This window comes from Megascapheus bottae, chromosome 7 (assembly GCF_031878675.1).
Source record: "Megascapheus bottae isolate mThoBot1 chromosome 7, mThoBot2.hap1, whole genome shotgun sequence".
NCBI classification, from domain to species: domain Eukaryota; kingdom Metazoa; phylum Chordata; class Mammalia; order Rodentia; family Geomyidae; genus Megascapheus; species Megascapheus bottae.
The window spans coordinates 10,153,635-10,179,080 of record NC_143515.1 but is presented as its reverse complement, the minus strand read 5'-3'; the positions used below and the strand labels follow the sequence as shown (position 1 = coordinate 10,179,080).

Below are 25,446 nucleotides of genomic sequence, written 5' to 3'. Positions count from 1 at the left end.
GCCTGTAATCCTAGCTACGCAGGAGGCTGAGATCTGAGGATCCCAATTCAAAGCCAGCCCAGGCACAAAAGTCCATGAGACTTTCATCTCCAATTAACCACCAGAAGATCAGAAGTAGCGCTGTGACTCAAAAAGTGGTAGCGCATTAGCCTTGAGCTGAAGAGCTCAGAGACAGTGCCCATGCTCAAGCCCCACAACCAACAAAAAAGAAAAAAGAAAAAAGGGGGGGGGGGAGAAAAAAAGAATGATAAGTCACTTCCAAATCAGGTGCCTGGTTCTCTGATCAGCATGGGGGATGACAGAACGCCCTCTCCCCCGACCCTGCACACCAGGGATCACCCCTAAAATGCAGGATAGCCAGAGGACTCCAGAGGTCATGGAAGATTATAAAAAGGATGTCAGACAATTCCTTCCTTTATACGTCAATCTGGACTTGCCCTATCACTAGCCAATTTTCGGAATGCTAAAATGGTAGCCATCACACACACACTTCATACAGTACACGGGCCTGTGCAATCCTGACCCCGCCAGTGCCAGCAAGCATAGACTTGCCTTCCGTCGTGTCGCTTCTTGTCATCAGCCTGCCTGCTGTTCTGGCTTCGTATTTGGATGTGTCATAGGGATCACTGGGAAACACCTGCAGCAGAATCTCATCTCAAGTGAAGCAAACAAAGACATGTCAATACCAGCAACACAGGACTGGTCCACTTTACCTTCTAAGCGCCTCCAGTACCCTGTGAGTGTGTGAATAAGTGTGGTAAGTCCATGAGAATGGAGTGCTGTGCTCTCAGATGCCCTGGAAACTCCAAATGCTTAATTCATTACTGAAAATTTGGGATTGCATTAGATAGTCTGTGCAGGTAACTTTTCCCACCAGAGATGTACTGCTGTGCCAAATTTCATGATAGCTAGGGCTGGATTTCCTCCTCCTTCTTCCTGATGGCCTTCTGACTCACCTCTAAAACTATCTGAAGCTGTCCCTATAGATGAACGCTTTTTCTCATTGTTATCTTTAGTGTGTGTGTGTGTGTGTGTGTGTGTGTGGTGTGCCAGTACTCGTGTTTGAACTTGGGGGCCTCAGTATTGTCCCTTAGTTTTTTCACAGAAGCCTGGCACTCTACTGCTTGAGCCAACCTCCATTTCAGGCTTTTTGTTGGTTAATTGCATATCAGAGTCTCACAGGTTCTCTTTCTTGTTCTGGCTTCTAATTTCAATCCTCAGATCTCAGCCTCTTGAATAGCTAATTATAACCATCAGCCGCCAGCGCCTAGCTCCTTTTTCTTGTTTCTATAAGATACTTATTATTTCTTCCTATAAGATCTTATTGCCTGTCTTAGGAGAGGCTAAATTTTTTGGCAGAATTGCCAAAATGTTGACTTTGTTGCTTGCAGAAACATGATCTTTCACAAGTGACTTCCCCTCTTTGATCTTCTCTCTAGCAGGATGAGGAGGCTATTATTTAGCTCAGAAGGCTTTTGTGGAAATTGAGTATAATGATATCTATAAAACATTTAACACAATGCCAGTGTGACTCTTACGCTTAAGGCGAAATGTCTCATCATCATCTTTCTTATAACAATAATCCCCAGATCAGCTAGTAAACCTTCCTAGCTGTCTACTCACTGGAGCCCTGCCCAAGTGGATATGTGTGTAAGGAAGAAGGAAGACATACAAGACAAAGAAAACAAAGATGTCACTAATGTAGAACAGAAAAATGAAGCCTCCACCACAGCCTCTGTGCGGTTCCAGCCCAAGGTTCTCCCACCAATGTATATGGCTGCTTGTGAGGGGCTCACCAGGGCAAGGCCAACAGAGGCACCACACATGGCTGCCTTAGGAGGCATCCTCTCCACAACCAGGCCCATGCCCACCTCCAGAGCACTCCCTCCCCTCTATTCCCTCCCCTCCACTCCCATGGGCCTGGGTGTGCACACTGAAGAGAACTCAGCTTCCTAGACAGTAACACTGGAGGGCAGCCCTGGCGGGCTAGAGGAGCTGGTTGGGTCATCTGCCATCAGGATGGCAGTGCAGGTGGACAGAGGCCACTTGGATAGCGCATTGGCAAGAGGAGCAAATCCTGAGCTCCTGCTACAGACAGCTCCTGGAACAGGGGTCTTTCACGTGCTGGGTGAAATAGGCAGGGCAGGCACTAGGCTGTTAGCTGAGCTCCTGTCTTATTTGTTCATTTGTTTCTCTCTCCCTTCCTTCTTCCCTCTTTCCCTTTCACTCCATTCCCCTTCACCTCTTATCTTCCCTTCCTTTCCCTTCTCTTCCCTTTCTTTTCCTTCCTTCCTCCCTCCCTCTCTTCCTTCCTTCCTTCCTTCTTCTTTCCCTCCCTTCTTTCCTCCTCCCTCCCTTCCTTCCTTTCTTCCTTCCTTTCTCATGGTACTGCAGTTTGAACTCAAGGCCTCACACCTGCTAGGCAGGTGCTCTATCACTTAGGTGACACCCTCCGCCTCTTGCTTTGCTTACTTTTTATTATTATAAAGGTGATGTACAGGGGGGTTGCAATTACATAAGTCAAGTAATGAGTTTATTTCTTTTGCTCTCTCCTCGTTTTTTCATTATTTCTTTTAAGTAGGATCTCAAATTCGTACCCAGAACTTGCCTCCTACCAATGTCTCCTGAATAGCTGGGATCACAGAGACACACCACCAAACCCTCTGGTGGTTAAGATGGGGCCTTGCTAATCTTTTGCACAAACTGAGGTGCACACTGAGGAGGACCTCAAACTGAGGTCCAATCTCTGCGTCTCAGGTAACTGGAACTGCAAGTGTCAACTACCATGCCTGTTCAGCTGGCTGTCTTTCTCAGTTCGGGCTGACATTCCTGGACACTCAACCTATGGGCCTCCCCATCTCTAATGAACAGAATTGTCCAAGCAGGTGTTTTGTAGCTGGTCTGATGTGGGTTCTGACACAGTTCGGATGGTGGGCCTGCTCTAACTCCTTCTGTGAAGCATCATCGCCTCCCGATGTTGGTCTTCCATGTTTTGCTTATTCTCTCAGGGCTTTGATACAGGAACTAATTTTAACCACAAGTCAAGTGCTTGCCTTCCCCTCAAAGCAGTAGGAAACAAACCACAAGGAGTTGACTCTTCAAATAAGATTTCACAGAAAAAAGTAACTTACCAAATATTTTCTCCAAATCTTCATCCAGATTATTTGAACTTGAGGAAAGCTTATGAACTGAACCTGTGGAAAAAATAAGCCTTGGTAGTGATTCTTTTACTAGAGGTATTCTTAGGGTCAACCCACTTATCTGTGAGGGGTCTATTCTAAGACCACCTCCTCCCCCAGTGCCTGAATCTGTTAATGTCTTGCTTTGATTTAGAATGTGTTTTGGGCCTTGAGTTTGGGAGGGGTTTTGGTTCCAGTCCTGGGGTTTGAATTTAGAGCCTACACACTCACCTGAGTGTCTTTGCTCAAGCTAGCACTCTACCACTTCAACCACACCTCCATATCTGATTTTTTGTGTGTGTGGGTGGTTCATTGGAAACAAGAGTCTCACTGACTTTCCTGTCTGGGCTTGGTTTTATGAAACAGGATGTTGCTATGGAGTTCAAGCTGACTTCAAACTCTCAATCCTCTTGCCTCAGGCTCCCAAGTGCTAGGATTACAGGTGTGTTCCACTATACTGAGCTCGTTTTACTTTATATGTACGTAAATATAATGGCTTTTTTTTTTCATTTAACTAAGTACCTAGCCATTATTGTGGGCTTATGTTTTGCCTTTTGCTGTACCGTAGCAAAATTAGTGAGAGGAGAAAAAGAGCTTAATGAGATAATCAAGACAAAGGCCCCTTCCATAAGGGTTCTGCATCCCTCACCATGGTCTTGAGCAGTCTCACATGCAGGCCCCTAAATATCCTATTACCATGGCTTTGAACAATTGCCCAAGCAGGCCCCTGGGCATCAAGTCATGGCCCAACACCCCTGAAAGACTTGCCCATGAACAACAGACTGACCCATCCCCAGAAGAGATCCATGCTGGAACAGGTGTCTAGCCAGAGAGCCTCAAAGTCCCATGGAGCACTCCTGCAGGCTGTGTGGAGCCTCTGATTGGGTCTGGGAATTCTTACGAAGGCCGCTCCTGGAGACAGCCCAGTAACCTCTATACAACAGGCCCTAGGCAGTGCCCTCTCCTAGAACCCCTCATATCTAGCAGGAGCTCTACTGACCCTTTTCTTCAATAAATCTTTACCATTTTACTTCTTCTGTGTCTGTGGATTCATTCTTTGAGACCATAGAGACCAAGGACCTGATCCTGGCATCCCAGTCTTGCTTCATCACTAGGCACCCATGCTCATCCCTAGAATCCTACTCAGAAGGCTGAGACTGAAGGGCTGGGGTTCAAGGCAAGCCTGAGAAGGAAAGTCTGCTAGATTCCATTTCCAGGTGGAGCACATACTTGACATCCTCAAAAGCCCAGAGTTCAATCCCAGTATCAAGTAATAGTAATATAGACTAGAGGCATGGCTCAAGACATTGCTAGGAGTCTGCCTAGCAAGCACGAGGCCCTGAGTTAAAACTCCAAATCTGTCCAAAACTCTAAATATATAAATACGTATGGCCATTTTTTTGCCAGTCCGTGGACTTGAATTCAAGGTCTGAGCCCTGTCCTTGAGCTTTCTCAGGGCCAGAGCTCTACCACTTGAGCCTCAGCACCACTTCCAGCTTTTTCTATGTATGTGGTACCGAGGAATCAAACCCTGGTCTTTGTGCATGCTAAGCAAACACTCAACCACTAGGCCAAACCCCCGGCCCTGTAGACCCATTTTTGTAAACAAAAATTTTAAATTTCTTTTTAACCATTGATCGTATAACCTTAACATATAATTCTTTCCTTATGGACAAGAACTTTCTGTTTTTCACTTAAAGGAAGGACTTCCTGTCTTCCTTCGGCCTACTTGAATTGCCAGCTCACTGTGCTTTGGGACCATCACTAGAAGTATAAGGGCTACTTATGCCCTGAGATACCGTGACTGGGGATCTGACTCCCAAAATGGCTCCTGTGTGTGATTTACTGGCAGGTATATACAATGCAGACACCAGACAGTGGAATGACTCCTTTCTAGGCAGAATGGAGGAAGATGGCACTGAATTTCATCCAGCCATATAGAATAGTATGCAAATTTAAAAGTTACAAACTATTTCTGGAACTTTCCATTGAACATTTTCAGACCACTGCTGACCACAGAAAGCAAAACCATATGGTAAAGAAGACTGCTGCGTTCTCTGTAACTCGGTAGTCTCTTGGTCTAGGTTTTACGGGTGTTGAGGGTTGAACTAAGGGACTGAGGCATGCTAATCACCTACCGTAGCACTGAAAGACCCCCAGCCCTGTGTGGTATTTTGAGAGGAGGCCTGCTCAAGGAGAACTTTAACTCCCAAGGAGCTAGGATTACCTGTGTGTGCTGCACTTGGAACATTTTGGAATTTTTTTCTTTTCTCTTTCTTTCTTCTTATTTTTTTAAATATTTGCCAGTTCTGGGGCTTGAACTCAGGGCCTGGGTACTGTCCTGTCCTTGAGCTTTCTCAAGGCTAGTGCTCCACCACTTGAGCTACCAGTTCTGCCTTTTTCTGTGTATGTGATACCAAGGAATCAAACCCAGCGCTTCGTGCATGCTAGGAAAGCACTCTACCACTAGACCACGCTCCAGGCCATGGAATTTTAAAAGAGAATGTTTCCTCAGGTGCAGTGGCTCACATCTGTAATCCTAGCTCCTTAGAAGGCTGAGATTTGAAGAGCTGGATTCAAAGTAAGCCTGAACAGCAAGCCCATGAGATACTATCTCCAATTCATCACAGAAAAGGCTGGAAGTGGAGCTGTGGCTCAAGTGGTAGAGCACTAATCTTGAGCAAAAGGAGAGAGAGAGAGAGAGAGGAACTTTTTAGCCAGGTGCTGATAGCTCACTCCTATAATTTTAGCTACCCAAGAGGCTGAAATTTGTAGATCATGGTTTGAAGTCAGCCCAGGCAAGAAAGTTATGAGACTTTTTTTTTTGCCAGTCCTGGGCTTGAGCTCAGGGCCTGAGCACTGTCCTTGGACTTTCTCAAGGCTAGAGCTCTACCACTTGAGCCTCAGCACCACTTTGCTTTTTCTATGTATGTGGTACTGAGGAATCGAACCTGGGTCTTCATGCATGTTAGGCAAGCACTTTAACCACTAGGCCAAATTCCCGGCCAGTTATGAGACTTTTATCTCCAGTCAACCACCAAAAGGCCAGAAGTAGAGGTGTGGCTCGAGTGGTAGAGTACCAGTCTTGAATGAAAAAGCTAAGATACAGTATCCAGGCCTTGAATTCAAGCCCTGGAACTAGCAAATAATTAGAATAGAATAGAATATTCTCGTCTCTCCTAAAGAAGGATGCACTAGCTGGGCGCAGTGGCTCACGCCTGTAATCCCGGCTACTCAGGAGGCTGAGATCTGAGGATCGAGGTTCAAAGCCAGCCCAGGCACTAAAATCCATGAGAAATGACTAGCAAAGGGGAAGTGGTACTGTGACTCTAGTGGTAGGGCTGTAGCCTTGAGCTGATGAGCTCAGGGATAGTGTCCAGGCCCAGAGTTCAAGCCCCATAACTGAGAAAAAAGAAGAAGAAGGAGGAGGAGGAGGAGAAGGAGGAGGAAGAGGAGGAGGAGGAGGAGGAGGAGGAGGAGGAGGAGGAGGAGGAGGAGGAGGAGGAGGTGGTGGTGGCTTTGGGAAGCCAGAAGTCAGTGGCTCATACCGTAACCCTAGCCACTTAGGAAGCAGAGGTCTGAGAATCATGGTTCAGCATATAAATATGAGAGACTCATCTCTCATTAACTAGCAAGAATGAAAAAGACAGAAATAGAGGTATGGCTCAAGTGGTAGAACACCAGCCATGAACAAAAAAACCAGAGCAAGAGTATAAGACCCAGAGTTGAGCTGGGCACCAGTGGCTCACATTTATAAACCTAGTTACTCAGGAGACTGAGATCTGAGGATCATGGTTCAAAACCAAAGAAAGAGAGAAAGACATTACTAGGTGCAGTGGCTCAAGCTTGTAATCTTAACTATGCAAGAGGTAGAGATCAAGAGGTTCAAGGTCAGAGGTCAGCTTGGGTGAAAGTTAGCTAGACTCCAACTCAGATAAAGTAGTACACAGCCGCAGTGCCGGTTACTCGGGAGGCCATAGGAGGAAGAATCTTGGTCTAGACAGGGCCAGGCAAATGTACAAGACCATATGAACAATAATTAAAATAATAAAAAAAGGGTTAAGGGCACAGCTTAAGTGCAGAGTGTTTTACTAGCAAGTGCAAGAACCTGAGTTCAAACCCTGAGCAAAAAAGAATGAAAAATGATGCCACTAAAACATAGCTCTGATCACTTTAAAATATGTTACCTTCTCATTTGGAGAAGGCAAATACTATCACACACTCTGCCCTCATACACACTGTGGGTCTGTGCTTGGAGGATCCTCAGATGGGCTAAGGTTGTCTCTTCTTAGACTTTCTGCTGAAATACAAGGAATCCCTGATGTCATTAATAAACGAAGAAGTCAAGTTATTCATGAAAGTGAGTTGTAGCAACCTGTAGAGATTTTGAGCTGTAATTGCAGACTTTTAATGATTATAGATAATTGGTGCTCGGTGATGAACCCAGGACCCTAGGCATGCTTAATTACGTGTTCTACTATGCTCCAAGGGCTACATCCCCAGCCTTGAACCTTGTTTGGTTTAAGGTGTGAGGACTATGTTTTATTTTCTTTCTTTTTCCCTTTTCTTGGGGGTGTGAGTACACACGTACTGACTCTTGGATTTAAACTCAAAGCCTCATACTTTGGCTTAGGTTTGTCACTCAGGATTGGTACTCCAACACTTGAACCACATCTCTACCTCCTCTTGGTTTCTTTTGTGTAACTTTTTTTTGTGAGTCCTGGGGCTTGAACTCAGGGCCTGGGCACTGTCCCTGGGCTTTCTCAAGGTTAGCACTCTGCCACTCGAGCCACAGTGCTACTTTTGGCTTTTTCTGTGTATGCCGTGCTGAGGAATTGAACCCAGAACTTCATGTGTGCTAGGCTAGCACTCTACCACTAAGCCACAGTCCCAGTCCCAAGTGGATGGTTTTTATAATGCAGTTCTGGCCATCAACTCAGGATCTCACAGTCTTGCTCAGCATACTAACTTGCAGCTGGTTATGATGGCGCAAACCAAAATCCTAGCTATATCTTGTAGAGGACACTCTATCTCTTGATTCATTCCTCCATTTTGTTAGTTCAGTGGAGAAGGAATCCTGGGGACTGTTCTGCCCAGGCTAGCTTTGAAACTCCAATCTCAGATCTCATCCTCCTGAGTAAAGATTACAGATGTGTGCCACTGGTGTCCAGCTTCATGTTTTCTTGATTCAAGGTCAAGGCCAGGTTTTTATCCTTTTAGGAAGGAGAAACCTGTCTATGGTCAAACAGTTGGCCAGGTCACATATTCTCAATGTCAGAGCACATCCAAGAAGACACGGACAGCTGGATTTGTGCTGAACACAGCAATCTCAAAGCTAGTGCTAGCCAGGTGAGGTAGCTCATGCCTATAATTCTAGCTACTAGGAAGTTGAGATCTAAGGATCGAGCCCAGACACTAAAGTCTATGAGACTCATCTCCAATTAACCACCAGAAAACCAGAAGTGGCACTGCGGCTCAAGGGGTAGGGCAGTAGCCTTAAGCTGAAGAGCTCAGGGATAGCGCGCAAGCCTAGAGTTCAAGCCCTGGAACTAACATACACAAAGCTAGTACTTCCAACTCTTTTAGTAGTTAATTGCAAGTAAGAGTCTTGTGGTCTTTCCTACCTACTCTGGCTTCAAATCATGGTCCTCAGATTACAACTTCTTGAGTAGCTGAGATTACAGCCACTGGCATCCAGCTTATTTGTGAATCTTCAGATGTGATAAGGCAGGGGCTGGGAGTTTGGACTAGTGGTAGAGTACTTGCCTAGCATACATGAAGACCTGGATTCACTTCCTTGGTCCCACATACATAGAAAAAAGCCAGAAGTGGTGCTGTGGCTCCAGTGGTAGAGCTCTAGCCTTGAGAAAACCCAAGGGCAGTGCTCATGCCCTGAACCCAAGCCCAGGACTGGCAAAAAAAAAAAAAAAAAAAAAAAGAATTGATAAGGCAGGCTGGAAGTTTGGCCTAGTGGCAAAGTGCTTGCCTATCATACATGAAGACCCAGACATAGAAAAAAGCTGGAAGTGGTGCTGTGGCTCCAATGGTATGTAAAGTTCTAGCCTTGAGAAAGCCCAAGGACAGTGCTCAGGCCAGGAGTTCAAGCCTAGGACCCGGGTGGGGGGCGGGTATAGAATTGATAAGGCAACTGTAAGTCACAGCTCATGAAGAAACATAACAAAGAATACCTTGGAATTTTAGGTGTCCTGACAAGAATATTTGTGTTTCCTTCTATCAGTCTAAGTGACTGACTCACCATTTAAGATGTTGCAACCTGTGAGCTTTATAACACTTAATGGCCCCCTTTCAATGTTTTCATAATATAGATGAACTCCATGTCAAGTGATACTGTTTAATTGCCAGTAAACTATACTGGAGCTTCATCGACCACAAGATTTGTATTTATAGCTTTTTGTCTGTCGTGGGGCTTGGACGCTGGGCCTGGGCACTGTCCCTGAGTCTGAATCTTCAGCTCAAGGCTACCTCCCTACCTTTGGAGCCACAGCCCCACTTCCATTTTTTAGTGGTTAATTGGAGATCAGAATCTCGTGTTCTTTAGTACCTAGGTTGGCTTTGAACCTTGATCCTCAGATCTCGGCCTCCTGAGTAGCTAGGATTACAGGCCTGAGACACCATGCCTGGTTTAGCTTTTCCTTTCTTTATAGACCCAATAACCTAGCCAGGCACCTGTGGCTCATCCCTAGCCACTCAGGAGTCTGAGACCTGAAGATCACATTTCAAAGCCAGCTTAGGCAGAAAAGTTCATGAAACTCTTATTTCTAATTACCATTATTAGTTAACTCTAACAAACTCTTATCTCTTTTTTTATTTACGCCAGAAGTAGAGCTGGGATTCAAGTGGTAGGGCATCAGTCTTGAACAAAAGAGTCAAATGAGAATAGAAGGCTCTAGAGTTAAAACCCAGTATTGACACTGACGGATAATTGCCCATTGAGATAATTTCATGGAATGTAGTCCATCAGCCAGTTTTTGAATAGCAATAGTGATTCTAATTATAGGACATCTAAAATATAGAGGAAGGAAACCTGAAAAAAGCGATGTTCATAACACCAGTATTCATAATACCAAAATGTCCATCAGCTAAGAACCAGATGAACAAAATGTAGTATAGCCAGACAATGGGATATTAGTCAGCCATAAAAAGAAATTTAGTGTTGGGTGCCAGTGACTCACACCTGTAATCCTAGCTACACAGGTGGCTGAGAGCTGAGGGTCACAGTTCAAAGCCAACCCAGGCTGAAAAGTGAGACTTTTATTTCCAATTAACCACTGAAAAATCGGAAGTGGAGCTGTGGCTCAAAGCAGTAGGGCACTAGCCTTGAGCAAAAGAGCTCACTGACAGCCCCCAGGTTCTGAGTTCAAGCCTCTCAACCAATCAAAAACAAAGTGTGTGTGTGTGTGTGTGTGTGTGTGTGTGTGTGTGTGTGTGTGTTATAAGCTGAATGGATGAAGCTGATAAGCATAGTAAGTGAAGATGCTACTCACAGACCACATTTTACAGGGTTCCACTTACATAACTGTCTAGGCTAGACAATCCGGGGAACAGCCTGGGGGGTGTGGAAGGCTCGGGAAAGGGGGAATTGGGAAATAATCATCAGTATGAGGCTGGATTTTGGAGTGGTAAAAAATGTTCTAAAATTATGGTCATGGTGATTCACAACTTTGTGAATCTACTAAGAACTTCAGGATTTATTTATTTTTATCGGTCGTGGGACTTGAACTCTGGGCCTGGGAGTTGTCCCTGAGTCTGAATCTTCAGCTCAAGGCTACCACCCTACCTCTTGAGCCACAGTGCCATTTCCAGTTTCTGGTGGTTAATTGGAGATAAGAGTCTCATGGACTTTAGGACTTTAGTGCCTGGGCTGGCTTTGAACTGTGATGATCTGATCTCAGTCTCCTGAGTAGCTAAGATTACAGGCATGAGCCATCACGCCCCACTAGAATTATATACTTTAGAAGGATGAATTTTTGTCAGGAGTAGCTCAGAACTCAGGCAGGGGCATGGAACTTGAAGATTTGTCTGTGCTACATATTAACACCGTGTCCCAATTTTTTAAGAAAGGTGATTTTTTTTTGGTTTGTATGTTGACTTTTTGGGGTTTTTTTGTTTTGTTTTGGTTTTTTGTTTTTTTGCCAGTCCTGGGCTTGGGCTCAGGGCTTGAGCACTGTCCTTGGACTTTCTCAAGGCTAGCACTCTGCCACTTGAGCCTCAGCACCACTTCCGGCTTTTTGCTATATATATGGTACCGAGGAATCGAACCCGGGTCTTCGTGCATGCTAGGCAAACACTCTACCACTAGGCCAAACTCCCGGCATCTTTTTAGGGTTTTTTAAAAGGATTTTTTAGGTTTCTTCTCAAACTTATAGACTTAAGTAAACCTCATAAATAGGTTGATTTTTTTTCCTTTTTCTTTTCTTTTTTGCCAATCCTGGGACTTGAACTCAGAACCTAGGTGATGTCTCTGAGCCTCTTTGTGCTCAAGGGTAGTGCTCTATCACTTGAACCATGATGCCACTTCCATCGCTTTCTGAATAGTTAATTGACGATAAGAGTCTCATGGACTTTGAACTATGATCCTTAGATCTCAGTCTCCTGAGTAGCTAGGATTATAGGCATGAGACACCAGTGCTCAGCTAATAGGTAGATTTTTCTATCTCCATAAAGCTGTCATTTAAAATATGGGGTGTGTGTGTGTGTGTGTGTGTGTGTCTGTGTGTCTGTGTGTGTAAGGTTGAAGTGACTGGCACATGAAAGTTCTTTAGACCAATCTTTTTACTTTTGTATATGATTGATTTTGTATTTTTAATTTTTTTTGACAGTCTAAGGCTTAAACTCAGGGTCTCAGGGTCTCATTCTCTTAGCTTTTTTGGATCAAGGTTCTACCACTTCAGCCATGCTCTGGCCTCTGATTTTTGCTGGTTAATTAGAGATTAAAAGTCTGAAGGAAGTGGTGCTATAGCTCAAGTGGTAAAGTGCTAACCTTGAGCACAGAGAGTTCAAGCCATGAGTTCAAGCCCACAAATGGCAAAAACAAAAGCAAGGACAAAAACATGAGGAAGGGTAGCAATGTTTGTGAAGTAATGCACCTTCTATCTGGTGAATATAATGTAACCCTTCTATTAATTACAATAAAAATATATATTAAAAATTTTATGTCCATAAAGCTGTTATTTAGAATATCGTATGTATATGGAGGGTGTGGGTGTGTAAGTGACTATGGGTGTGGGTATGTGGGTGCGTGTAAGATTGGGATGATTGGCACACAAAAGTTCTTTAGATCAATCTTTTTGCTTTTGCATCTGTCTGATTTTGTATTTCTAAATTTTTTAACAGTCTAGGGCTTGAACCCAGGGTCTCGTAGTTTTCTCTTGGATTTTTCTACCACTTGAGCCATACCTCCACTTCTGGGATTGTTTGTTTTGGGGGGGGTTGTTTTGTTGTTGTTTTTGTTGGTTAATTGGAGATTAAAAGCCTGAAGGACTTGTCTGCTTGGGCTGTTTTTTTGTTTATTTTGTTTTGCCAGTCCTGGGGCTTGAACTTAGGGCCAAGGCACTCTCCTTGAGCTGTCTCAAGGCTAGCACTCTACCCCTGAGCCGCAGCACCCCTTCCAGCTTTTATTATGTATGTTGTACCAAGGAATCAAACACATTAGGCCACATTCCTAGCTCCCTGGGCTGGTTTTGAACCATCATTCTCAGATCTCAGTCAGTTGATTAGCTAGGATATAGGCATGCGTCATCAACACCTGCCTTTCAAAACTTTTTGGAATGAAGTTTCAATGTGCACATACGCTATCTTTCTATGGAGGTCTGGGTTTTGAGGAACATCCAAGCAACTCCCTTCTCTCAAACAATCCACGCTCCCGGTGAAGTTAGGAAGACAGAGAAGGTAGGGCAGAAGGACACCTGTGGTTATCACCCTAGCACATGGGAAGAACCACCATCCCAGCCCCATTTGGGTTTCCCACAAGTCTCACACTCCTCCAGCTGCCACGGCAGTGTACTTGTGATGGTACCTTCATTCGTGGGGAGCGGATGGGGCTCTGCCCCCAACCAAGAGTCCAGGAAGAGAACAAAGGAGAGGAACACAACTCCACTCATCTTTGTCATAACCTGTGTACCAACAGGGAGGAGCCAAGCTTCTGAAGGTCTTTCTGAACTCCAGCATACTGCAGAATCCATGTCTGTGACGTCACATTCAGTGGGGTGGGGGGGAGGGAAGGAGACCTGGGTCTATTCTATAGGTAGGGACAGAGTAGAATCCGGTGTTCCTGCAGTAGCCTCTCTACCCACTTCTCCTGGCTCTCTGGTGCCTTCCTCCATCCTGCTTGTCCTGCTGACACAGATAGCGAGGGCTCTTGTCTCCTTAGGCCACTGGACCAGAGTTGAGCATGGTTAAGAGAACTGGTATATTATTAAAGCACCAGTCATGTTAATTATAAGCCTTTGGTGTATGTAGTTTATACACATTTCCCTGAGACCTCCACTGTCAAGCAGGAAGTGACTGCCTCCGCACCAGTGCCAGCTGTTCAGAATGCTCCATGAATGCTTTGAGAAAGCTACATGACAACTATAGCTTATTGCCACCACGCAGATCTGGCTCCTGAAGGCATTGTCTCAGCAAAAAGCTTGCATAGGCCTTCACCATCCCCAGCCTGGGTGAACTCAAGGGAGGAGGTGTAGGGAAAGGAGAGGGAAGAGAAGAGAGTCAGAGTAGTTCCACATCAACTAAAGAAGTTGAGTTTGTAGATCATAATCTACAACCACAAACAAACCCACCTCAAGCCAGGCGATGGTGGTGCATGCCCATTATTCTATCTGCTCAAGAGGTTGAGATCTGAGGATCAAGTTTCATCAGTCTAGATGGGAAAAGTGGTGACTTTTTTTTTTTTTTGCCAGTCCTGGGCTTGACCTTAGGGCCTGAGCACTGTCCTTGGGCTTTCTGAAGGCTAGAGCTCTACCACTTGAGCCTCAGCACCACTTCTGCCTTTTTTCTATGTATGTGGTACTGAGGAATCGAACCCAGGTCTTTGTGCATGCTAGGCAAGCACTCTACCTCTAGGCCAAACTCCCAGCAAATGGTGACTCTTATCTCAAATTAACCAGCAAAAAGCTGGGAGTGAAGGTATGGCTTAAGTGATAGAGTGCCAGCCTTGAGAGAAAAAGGCAAGAAAAAGCACAGGACCCTAAGTTTAAGCCCCACCACTGGAAAAAAAAGGAAGAAGGAAGAAAAGAAAGAAAGAAAGAAAGAAAGAAAGAAAGAAAGAAAGAAAGAAAGAAAGAAAGAAAGAAAGGAAGGAAGGAAGGAAGGAAGAAAAGAGTTTAAAAATAAAAAAAATAAGATGAGAGTGTAAACTTATTCATCTACTCTGGAAAGCAGTATGGTGATTCCTCAAAAGACTAAACATAGAGCTCCCCTATGACCCAGCAATCCCACTTCTTGGCATTTATCCAACTGTCCAAAAACAAGGTCATACTAAAGCTACTAGCACAATGATGTTCATTGCAGCATTATTTACCGTAGTGAAGATATGGAATCAACCCAGATGCCCCTCAGTAGATAATTAGATCAAGATGTGGTACTTATACACAATGGAATTCTATGCTGCCATCAGAATGACTGGCCCATTCATAAGGAAATGGGAAGACCTGGAAAAAAATCATATAGAGTAAGCCAGACCTAAAGAAGCACAGGCTCCATGGTTTCCCTCATTTGTAATAATTAGTATACATCTAGGATTCTCCTTGCAGAGGATCACAATAGCTCAAAAGATATGTACGTATGGTCATACAGGATGAGACTAAACAAAATGAACTCTACATTATGGAAACGGACTTTATTTTTGTGATTGTTGTTCTTAATGTACTATGTGAAGTTATTTCTTTTCTCTTTTGTTTTCCACTGATAGTTAATCTCATGTGGTTACTGTATCTGACTTTGTACCTGGCATGTTGTATATATGCTTATTTGTTTATTTGAAATACGGAAGGGAAGAGGGAAAACAAGATAATTGGGAGAGAGTGGGGAAAGAGAAAAGGGGCAAGAACATGAGAAGGGTATCAAGGTTTGAGAAATAATGTACCCATTACCTGACAAATGTAACTGTAATCTCTCTATACATTATCCTGACCTTAAAATACAATAAAAATAATATAAATAAAAAATAAGCTGGGTGCTGGTGGCTCACACCTATAATCCTAGCTATTCAGGAGGCTAAAATCTGAGGATTGCAGTTCAAAGCCAGCATGGGCATGAACACCTGTAAGGTCTTATCTCCAATTAACTGGAAATGGTGCTGTGGCTTAAGTGGTAGAGCACTAGCCTTGAGTTAAAGAGCTCAGGGACAGCGCCCAAGCCCAGAGTTCAAGTCCCATGACCGACCAAAATAAATAAAATAAAATAAAATAAAATCCAGGTGGAATGGCTTATGCCTATAATGCTAGTAAATGAGATTCAGAAGGCTTCAATACTGGACCAGCTTGGGCAGAAAAATCCAAAAGACTCCATCTCCAAAATAAACAGCAAAAAGCCATATGTGTGTGTGGGGGTGTAGTGTGTATATGTGTGGCTGTGTGGCTCAAGTGAGCAAGCATCAAGTCCAGAGTTCAAACTTTCATATAAGCAAAACAAAAAAGCAAAATAAATAAATAAAGACAGTAAACAAATAAATAAAAGCAATAGTAAATGGAACAACTTGAACTCTCATCTACATGAGAATAAAAAATGATAGTTTGTAAAAGTTTAATATTCTCTTAAAATGTTAAATATGCATAGTGAGGAGCCAGTGGCTCCCAGCTGTATCCTAGCTACTCAGGAGACTCATATCTGAGAATCGTGATTCAGCGCCAAGCAAGATGGGAAAGTCTGGGAGACACTTCCCCCCACCAAAAAGAAAAGTCAGAAGTGCAGCTGTAGCTCAAGTAGTAGAGCAGTAGCCTTGAGCACACAAGCTCAGGGATAGCATCCAGGCCCTGAGTTCAAGCCCTAAGACTGGCATGCGCAGGCATGTGTGCACACACATACACAGAGAGAGAGCTAGGAGCTGGTGGTTTACACCAGTAATACTAGCAACTTAGGAAGCAGAGACCTGAGGATCATGGTTCAAAGCCAGCCTAGGCAGGAAAGTCAGTGAGACTCCAATAAATCACCAGAAAACCAGAAGTGGTGCTGTGGCCCAAAGTTGTATAGTGCAAGTTTTGAGCCGAAAAATCCTCAGGGACAGTGCCCAGGCCCTGAGTTCAAGCCCCAGGACCAGCCCCCCCAAAATGGATTTGGTGCCTGGTGACAAGTGGCTCATGCCTAATAATCATAGCTACTCAAGAGGCTGAAATCTGAGGATACAGATTCGAAATCATCCCAGGCAGGAAAGTCCATGAAACTCATATTTTCAATTAACCAGCAAAAAGCTGGAAGTAGTAGAGCACAAGCTTGAGCAAAAAAAGCCCAGGGCTAGTGCCCAGGTCCTGAGTTCAAGTCCCAGGACACACACACACATATCCAGTGCTTCAGTGTTCACAAAGAAGCGTGGTCGCTGGAAACAGAGAAGACATCTTTTCGGGACAGGTGATCTAAGCAGAGCCCAACCTAGCCTGAGGACCAGGCCCCGTCCCCTTTAAGAGCTAAGCTATGACATCATCCCCGTCCCCGCGCAGCCTACCTTGGCAACGCAGCGTCTCTTCCCCAGGGCTGCTTCCATTGGCTGGCCAGTCCTCGGAGGCCCCGCCCCTTCCTCCGCAGCCGGCCCCGGCGCCCGCTGTCAGTTGGGACCGGCGAGGGCGGTGATTGGCCGCGGTGCCCCCGCAGCTCCCCCGGGGCTTGCGTAGGCTGCGCACTCTGGGGGAAGGGGTGCGGCGCCGCGTCGGGAGTCACGGAGGTCCCCGTCCGCCCGCCCGCCCGCCGGTCCCTCCTGCTGCCCGCCTGGTGGGCAGGGCCGGCCCGGCCCGGCCATGGAGTCCTACGACATCATCGCCAATCAGCCCGTGGTCATCGACAACGTGAGGCCCTGCTGGCAGGGGGAGGACGGGCGCCCTGTCCCCGGGGAGGCGCGCGGCGGCGCGGGGAGGGTCCCCAGCCGGACTGGGGCTCGTCCTCCGCGGGCCCGCCAGGCTCCAAGGCCAGGCCTGAAGGGCCGGATGTAGGGGAACGTTTTTTTAAAGGCCAGCTGGTCCTTTTGCCCCGGCCCCGGGCCTGGCCTCCGGGACCGGCCCCTGCTCCAGCCCCGCCCCGCGCCCCGAAAGGCCGGGAGATGGCGAGCCCGCGGACGCTTTTAACCTTTCTGGGTTGAGAGTAAAATCACTGAGGTTTCAGCCCCAGCCCCGTTGCTCATCCTTTTGGGGCTGTGTCTCTGGCCACCCGGTGAAGGTGGGCTGGCGTTTGCCCTTGCACACAGCTGGCCCCCAGTCTTTTGGAGGGGTTTGCCTTGGTGGTCTTGGCAAACTGTTCTGCAACTGGATTGCACCCAGGGGCAAAAATATGCAAGTTCTCTACCGGCCGTACATCCATCGCTACCTGGTTGCCTTCTCTGACCCTGTCTCCTTAAATGTCCTCTTTGTGAGAAGAAATTCCACAGCCAGCCAGGCAGTGCAGAGCTTAGAGCCACTCTTCCCCAAAACAAGTAGTTTGGGGATAATTGTTTTCAAGCGTAAGGGAAAAGACGTCTGGTTTCATGTGACTTATACTTTCAGCACTGAGATTGCACTGACTTCAGCTGCCCTAGCAGGATTTCTGGCCTCAGAGTCCTAACTGGAGAGCATAAGGGCCGTGGTCCATGTGTGTGCACTTGGATGTGCAGGCCTTGGAGTTTTTGACAGTGACTCACTAATGCTGAGTCCTTCCCACGTGACCCTGGTGGCATCCTTTAAATGGCTGCCTTGTTTTTTGAGTACTTGGGGGGGTGGGGGGAGAGGGAGAGACTCTCCTGATGTTTGACTAAAAGGTTGGACCTGGGCTTGGGGATTTACTATCAGACCAGTAGGCTTTCCTTCATGGTGGGCAGACAGTTCACATCAGCTAATCCACAGAGGCCAGCTGCCTAAGCTCTCTGGGTTTCCAAACTCTGCTCCAGAATTTAGAGATTTTTATTTCTACACTGCAGTCCTGGAGGGTTGTGATGAAGATGGGAGGAGGGGAGATGGGTTGAGAAGCCAATTTCCTTCTGTGGTGGGAGTTTTCTGGCTGTCAATTTCTTTTGGAGGTTCTAGGTCCAGCTTCAAGGCTGAAAGCGAGGACCAAGGTCTCCAAGTAGTCACTGGGGAAGTCACTTGAAGAGAGGTGCTGTTTTCTGTGTACTCAGTGATCCTCTCTGGCAGGTCCAGTGTGTGGTCTACCACTCCTGGGAAATGGGGAGTGCCAGACTCTTAAAGTACTCTGGGAGATTATTTCCAGTTGTCTTGGGAGTGGTTGGTGCCTCTGATTCTTCCAGTCCGGAACTGGAAAATTTACAGAGGATATACTTTATCCTGTGTTCATGAGAACTCTCAGCTTCTGCACTCCTGACCGACTGGGCTGGGTAATCGTTGGTCTTGGAGATGGCCTATGCACTGTAGCATGTTTACAGCATCCAACCCGTAGGATGCCACTGTCATCCTGCTCTTAGCTTCCCTTTCAGTTGCTAAGCACTATCAGATGTTTCTAGGGCAAGGGATGGAAAATCAGGATATCCCCAGTTTTGAGCCACTGATGTACTTGTAAATGATTTCGTCCTCTGGGCAGGGTCTCTGCTTCCTACCCCCACCCTCTCAGCCCATTGCTGCTGCAGCCAGTTCACTGCAGGGCACTCTTCATCTGCAGGTGAATGTCAGAAGCTTAACATTGCTTTTCCTTGCAGGGTTCAGGGGTAATCAAGGCTGGCTTTGCAGGAGACCAGATTCCTAAATACTGTTTTCCAAACTAGTAAGTGTTGCTTGGGCAGCAGCCTTCCCTCTCCCCTCTTTGTTTGCGCTCTGGGACAACATTGGTGGGGAGTCCCAGCCCTCTCTGAGGATAACTCCAACACCGTATTTATGGGATTGGCATTCTCCAGGGAGCTCTAAAAGGACAAGCCCTGTGGATTTCCCTTGCTTTAGAATCTCACTTTTGTCTTTCCCTGAGCCGGGGAAGAAAAGAGGCACCCTCCATTGCCCTTGGGATGAGTTGTGGCGGAGGCAGCCAGCATAAAAGGGAGTTCTCTCCAGGGGAAGAGCTAAACTGCAGAAAAGGAGGATCAGGTGCACTGATCTACCTTCCTCCCTGGAAATGCTTTTTATTTTGGTGCAAGAGATTGAAACCAGAGCCTCCTTAATGCTAAGCACATGCTCTGAGCACCCATAGAACCCCTGGGAATGTTTTCCTGAGGCCTTGTGTGGTGCTGGGGGTGGCAGGGTGGCATGGTTGCCATCCTAGAGGGAGTCCAGGGACCCTGGAGACTTTTAGAATTAGTGGCCTCCAGACAACTTCCTGGTGCCCAGAGTAGCTGGCTGCAGAGTGATAACCCCAGACCTAGTGTGGTGACAGAGCCAGACAAACACCACAGAGGACCTCAGGTTTCCTTCCAGAACTCCACAAATAGAAGGGTGTGGGGGAAGGCTCCTGTTGGTGTGTGGAGATCAGGGTTGCTCATGAGATTTCATGGTTTCCGGGAATCTGTTCCAGAATTCCTGGTAGTGGGGCAAGGCAGCCTGGATGGAGTGGGAGTGGTGGACAGGGGAGCCACCACCTAGCTTCCTGGGGCTGTCCTCCTTGTCTTCAGACTGGCAACCCCTGCCTGCTGAAGTCAAAGCTCCCCTCTCTGGGAGGGGACCCATGCCATCAAACCCTGAGCTTCCCTCCTGCCAAGGCTTGTGTCACACAGACCCAGGCTTGAACCTCTGGCTAATGTACCAGCCCAGGCTTGCTTAGTCCACAGATGCTATCTATGTGTCCTTGCAGTGTTGGGCGGCCTAAACACATGCGGGTAATGGCCGGAGCCCTAGAGGGGGACCTCTTCATCGGACCAAAAGCAGAGGTAACACAATGGGGCTTGCCTTTCCTAGATTTGGGACCCATAGTCACAGAAGTGCTGCTGCTCGGGGGTCCTGTTCTGAGGCCCTCTGCTGGTGTGCCCCTATCTCCACATGCCAGCAGTGAAGTGCTAGTAAATGTGGGACATCCAGTCTGTGAAGTATTGTGTGACACTCCTGAGGAACAAAGTTAGACCCTCTCCTGTCATACCTCGACGAAGCTATTAGAAACTACAGAGGAAAAAAAAAGAGTTAGAATCACAGCTGGGCATGGTAGTACACACCTGTAATCCATTGCAGCACTCAGTAGGTAGAGGCAGGAAGATGGCAAGTTCTAGGTATAGGGAAGACCTGTTCCCCAAAAGATTTTTAAAAAGAGAGAATCACTTAGATTTGATAGCTGCTCTGACTGGGGCTATGGGACCACCTCTTGCACTCTTATTTAGGGGGATCCCCCTATAGAATGAATATCAGAGATGGTGTGGGGAAAAGAGCCAGCCCAGCTCCCAGAGACACAGTGTGGAACTCTGGGGAGTGAAGCCCTGCACCCAGAGGGCAGATGTGGGACTCCTAGGAGATGAGAGCAGTAGCAGCCATGGTTATGGATAAGAGAAGCTAACTGGTGCATGATGAGGAAGAGCACAGGGGCTGGGGGTCAGGTCAGGCAGGGACCAGGTATAGGAAAGAGGCCAAAGCCCCAGCAGTGCCATAGAGGAGTGGTGGGTACAAGGACACCGGAGGGGCATGCTGAGGAAGCTCTGAGAGAACAAGAGGTGTGTTGGCAGTGAGTAGAGGCAGGAGGAAGACAGTCGAAACTATCTGAGCTCAGAGTCCAAGATGCTGTTGATCAGATGAGGGTGTTGTGAGTTGTGGACCTGCAAGGTCCTGGCAGGGAGACAGCCAGTGGGCAGCGGTGGCTCTGTTGAGGGCAGAGGATGGGGAGAAGCTGTTGAGTGAGCTGAAGCTCCACATGGCCTTCCCCTCCCCAGGAGCACCGGGGGCTGCTGGCCATCCGATACCCCATGGAGCATGGTGTGGTGCGAGACTGGAACGACATGGAGCGCATCTGGCAGTATGTCTATTCCAAGGATCAGCTGCAGACCTTCTCTGAGGAGGTGTGGTAGCCAGCCTCTCCCTCCAAGCCCTGATTTTCCTAGCTGTACCCCTCCCTCTGCTTCCCACCTGAGCAGGGTTCCCAGGCCCTGTCTGCATATTGATAGTGCCTACTGCCTTCCCGCTTGAGTCTGTGTGTGCTGACCCAGCCAGTGACAGCCAAGCTGTGTTTTCCAAGGAGAGCTGGATCTTTGCAAGAGAAATTGCCAGCAAGCAATGGGATGAGGCCCTTAGGAAGGATAGCAGGCTGAGGCTTGGGAGTGACTCTTTTAGGACCTAGTTTGTCACCTCTGTGCACACCTATGACTCTCGAATCTCTTGTAGCATCCTGTTCTTCTAACGGAGGCCCCACTCAACCCCAGTAAAAACCGGGAGAAAGCTGCAGAGGTGTTCTTTGAGACCTTCAACGTACCAGCCCTGTTTATCTCCATGCAGGCCGTGCTCAGCCTGTGAGTGGCCCTTGAGTCCATATCCTCCCTGGGGCTGTCCTTTTGATTTCCCTGGAGAAACAGCCCCTCAGTTCCCCCAGTGACGTTTCTGATGTTTCCTCTCGCAAGCCTCTCCTGTCCTTTCTCAGAGGCGATCATACAAATATCCCAGGGTCCACCCTCCCTCCCCTCCCCCGCCCCCAGGGTGAGATGGTCCCCAGGCCTCAGTGGATGAGGTGAAGGGATGCTGACTCGGTGACAGGTACGCAACAGGACGCACCACAGGAGTGGTTTTAGACTCGGGGGATGGGGTCACTCACGCTGTCCCCATCTATGAGGGCTTTGCCATGCCACACTCCATCATGCGCGTGGATATTGCTGGCCGGGATGTCTCTCGCTATCTTCGGCTACTGCTGCGCAAGGAAGGAGCCGACTTCCACACCTCAGCTGAGTTTGAGGTTGTCCGGACCATCAAAGAGGTGACAAGGGGCAGGAGTGGGTGGGCATGGCCTGGGGCAGGGAGGGACCTGGAATTAAGGTGTAAGGTCAAGCCCTGACTGCAGGTGTCCCTGCTGCAGCTTTCTGAAGGTTGTGTCCCTGCCCCCACAGCGAGCCTGCTACCTGTCCATCAACCCACAGAAGGATGAGGCTCTGGAGATGGAGAAGGTGCAGTATACCTTGCCAGATGGCAGCACACTTGATGTAAGTGGCAGCTGATTCTGGGCCTGGGAAAAGGGGAGGCCTGGCTTCTTTGTCTGCCTAAATCCTGCCCTCCACAGGTGGGCCCTGCACGTTTCCGGGCCCCCGAGCTGCTATTCCAGCCAGACCTGATAGGGGATGAGAGTGAGGGGCTCCATGAAGTGCTGGCCTTTGCCATCCACAAGTCAGACATGGACCTTCGCAGGACACTGTTTGCCAACATTGTGCTCTCGGGTGGCTCAACACTTTTCAAAGGTACTGTGCTAGGGGCGCTGGCAAGACCAGAGGCCCAGGGCAGCTAGGCCCTCAAAGACTATGTCCATGCCTTAGTCAGGAGCATAGCCATTTGTATGCTGTCCTTCATCCTCCCCTTATTCCCTCCCTCCTTTCCTTCTTCCCCACCCCGATCAGTCCCAGCAAAGTTAAGAGACAAAATACAAACATTCCCTTATTCCTAGCTATTCAGGAAGCAGAGATCTGAGGACCCCAGTTCAAAACTATCCCAGGCAGAGAAATTAGTGAGATGGGCCAGGTACTAGTAGTTTACATCGGTAATCCTAGCCACTCGGGAGGCTGAGACCTGAGGATCACAGTTCATAGCCAGCCTGGGCAGGAAAGTTTGTGAGACTCTATCTCCAGTTAACCCCCAAAAAGGCGGAAGTAGAGTTGTAGCCCAAGTGGTAGAGCACTAGCCTTGAGCAGGAAAGCTCAGGGACAGTACTCGGCCTCTGACTCAAAAACCCAGAAACAGCGCACACATCCGTGAGACTTAGCTCCAATTACCCAGCAGTAAGCTAGAAGTGGAAGTGTGCCTCAAGTAGTAGAACACCAGCCTTGAGAGAAAAAAGCCAAGGGAGAGCTCAAGGCTCTGACTAAGTTCAAGCCCCAGTACAGGCACACAAAAAGAGACTCAAAATACAAAGAAAGGAACTAGAGTGTGGTTTGAGTAGAATGCTTGCCTACAGTCATTTCACACTTAATTGAAGTAATACACTTACAGTAGAGTATTCCATCAGGAAGGGTGTGGGGTTGAGGCAGAGCCATGTTCTTTGAGATCTCATCTCATATCACCTCTTTGAGGAAGCCACAACTTCTACCCATAGCCAGGGTGCTGACTCTCTCTCCCTTCCCCTTCTAAAAGATGAGTGGCAGCAGATAGGCTCATTGGAAGTTCAGTATGGGAAGGAAGTGGCAAAGAAATCAGATGCAGACTGCAGATTCTACCCTCCTTGATTCACAGGCTTTGGTGACCGGTTACTAAGTGAAGTAAAGAAGCTTGCCCCAAAGGATGTTAAAATCAAGGTAAGATTTGAGAGATTCCCCTGGGCAGGGGCCACCTTCAAACCTCCTCCCACCCAGCCTTCCCCTGCTTGTCCAGTTGCTTTCTCTCCTACCTTTCATCCCTTGTTGCCTGCCCTTGGCCCTGGGTAGAAGGGCAGGCACTCTGTGAAGATGGGACATTTACATGACCTTTTGATCCTTTTAGATCTCAGCTCCTCAGGAACGGTTGTACTCCACGTGGATCGGGTGAGGAGGGTGCAAGGGGAGGGCTCTTGGAAGAGATCATTTTGCCCTAGATACCTCTCCCAGGGTTGGCCCAGGCTAGGTGGAGGTGGGTAGATTTCTCTCCCAGGTAAGGGTGGGTGTAGGAACTCCCAAGTACCCAGGGAGGGGAGTTAGCCTTGCCCACCGGCCCACAAGGACACCATCTTTGCCTCCATCTTTGCAGTGGTTCCATCCTGGCCTCGCTGGATACTTTTAAGAAGATGTGGGTATCCAAAAAGGAGTATGAAGAAGACGGCTCCCGTGCTATTCATCGCAAAACCTTCTAATGCCCAAAGAGGATGGAACATGTTGGAGGGGGCAGGAAGAAAGGGGAACCTGAGCCTTTGCCCTTTAGATCTGGGCTCACATGCTAGGCTGAGGCTCCTGCATGCCCCGAGCCCTGGGCAGGTGGTACAGAAGGGCACTCCTGCAGCCCTCTCTCCACATGCGTGCACGCACACATACACAGAAACATTTAACTGCATGGATGGCAGTCTAGAGCTGAAGCACAGGGATTGAGAAGTCCAGTGTTAGGTGTTCCCTTCAGCAGGCTCTATTAGGCCTGTCCTTCCTTGCTCTAACCCTCAGAGCTGCTTCCCCAAGCTCCAAGGCCAGACACCTCAATGCCCTATTTTGTCTGACAAGTTCTCACTCAGGGCTGGAGTCCGGAGTGTCTGGGGAGCAGGCTGAAGGAGGAGCATCCAGCTCTCCCGCAGGCACAGTGACACATATCAGTGTGTCTCATGCCACTTCTTCCTGACCCAAGGGCCATTCAGACCGTTTTGCATACCCTGTTCCCCCCCTCTCCCCGCCAGGGTCTTGATGGGCAAATCCCTTTATATAGGACTGAATACTGGGCAATCCTACATCCCCAGCAAGGTGGTGTGGCCCAGGGTCAGAGCATCAGAGCCATGCACAGCCACAGCCAGCCATAGCTTGTGGTTTGTTACTCTTCCCTTCAAAGCATTTCATTGACTTGCTGCTCCTCCTCTTTACCCTAGTGCCCTGGGTGGGAAAAGGTTGACCATCTTCCTTTGTTGAGGGAAAGCCACTACTAATCATGAGTCAGTCCGGAGGGAGGAAGCATTTCTTTCTTTCCTCTTATCAAGAAAAGGGTCTTTACTGTGGCCAGGGCCCCACCACCCTCTCCCAGATATGTACAATAATTTAACACAGTTGCCTGAAGAGAACCTTTTTTTGTAAATCATTAATTATAGTAATAATTATGAACAAGGCCCAACATGTGACTGTTTTGTTGTGGCTCTGTGTGCTGTTTGTTCACCTGTCCCTGGGGTCTTTGAATGGCTGAGAGGGAACACAGCAAAGCACTGGCTTGGGAGAATGAGGCCTTCAGTGGTTGGCAGGGCAATGCAGCCTGGGAGGCCCCAGGAGAGGCTCACCCTGGAGCTGAATTCCCCACTCTTACCTCCTTGTTGGCACTCACCAGGGAAAACCAAGAATAAGGCTGCCTTCCTCCTGGACAGG

General features: G+C 47.7%; 2 protein-coding genes across 2 annotated transcripts in view; one reads left to right on the top strand and one right to left on the bottom strand.

Moving 5' to 3' along the window:
• The window catches only part of C7H2orf92 (chromosome 7 C2orf92 homolog), a 28,358-nt gene extending 15,019 nt beyond the window's left edge, over nucleotides 1-13,339 (bottom strand). The window contains exons 1-3 of the mRNA XM_090336451.1: nucleotides 13,177-13,339; nucleotides 3,132-3,194; nucleotides 553-654 (exon numbers count right to left, since the gene is read on the bottom strand). Coding sequence (XP_090192577.1) covers nucleotides 553-654; nucleotides 3,132-3,194; nucleotides 13,177-13,309 — 298 coding nt within the window. The 5' untranslated portion in view covers nucleotides 13,310-13,339. The remainder of the gene's footprint in view (nucleotides 1-552; nucleotides 655-3,131; nucleotides 3,195-13,176) is intronic.
• A 3,630-nt stretch (nucleotides 13,340-16,969) lies between these two features.
• On the top strand, nucleotides 16,970-25,214 carry Actr1b (actin related protein 1B). Its single transcript, XM_090336452.1, has 11 exons — nucleotides 16,970-17,194; nucleotides 19,027-19,091; nucleotides 20,106-20,181; nucleotides 21,166-21,291; nucleotides 21,614-21,738; nucleotides 21,980-22,196; nucleotides 22,327-22,419; nucleotides 22,497-22,671; nucleotides 23,657-23,718; nucleotides 23,903-23,943; nucleotides 24,146-25,214. Exons 1-11 carry the CDS (start codon nucleotides 17,147-17,149, stop codon nucleotides 24,246-24,248), a joined length of 1,131 nt encoding a protein of 376 aa, XP_090192578.1. The 5' UTR covers nucleotides 16,970-17,146; the 3' UTR covers nucleotides 24,249-25,214.
• The last annotated feature ends 232 nt before the right edge of the window (nucleotides 25,215-25,446 follow it).

Bases quoted from the DNA above. Each gene is read 5' to 3' on its own strand.
- Actr1b (XM_090336452.1), top strand. From the start codon at position 17,147: ATGGAGTCCTACGACATCATCGCCAATCAGCCCGTGGTCATCGACAAC. The intron at 21,292-21,613 runs GTGTGGTAGCCA...AATCTCTTGTAG, and splicing joins TGCAGACCTTCTCTGAGGAG to CATCCTGTTCTTCTAACGGA. The intron at 23,719-23,902 runs GTAAGATTTGAG...TGATCCTTTTAG, and splicing joins CAAAGGATGTTAAAATCAAG to ATCTCAGCTCCTCAGGAACG.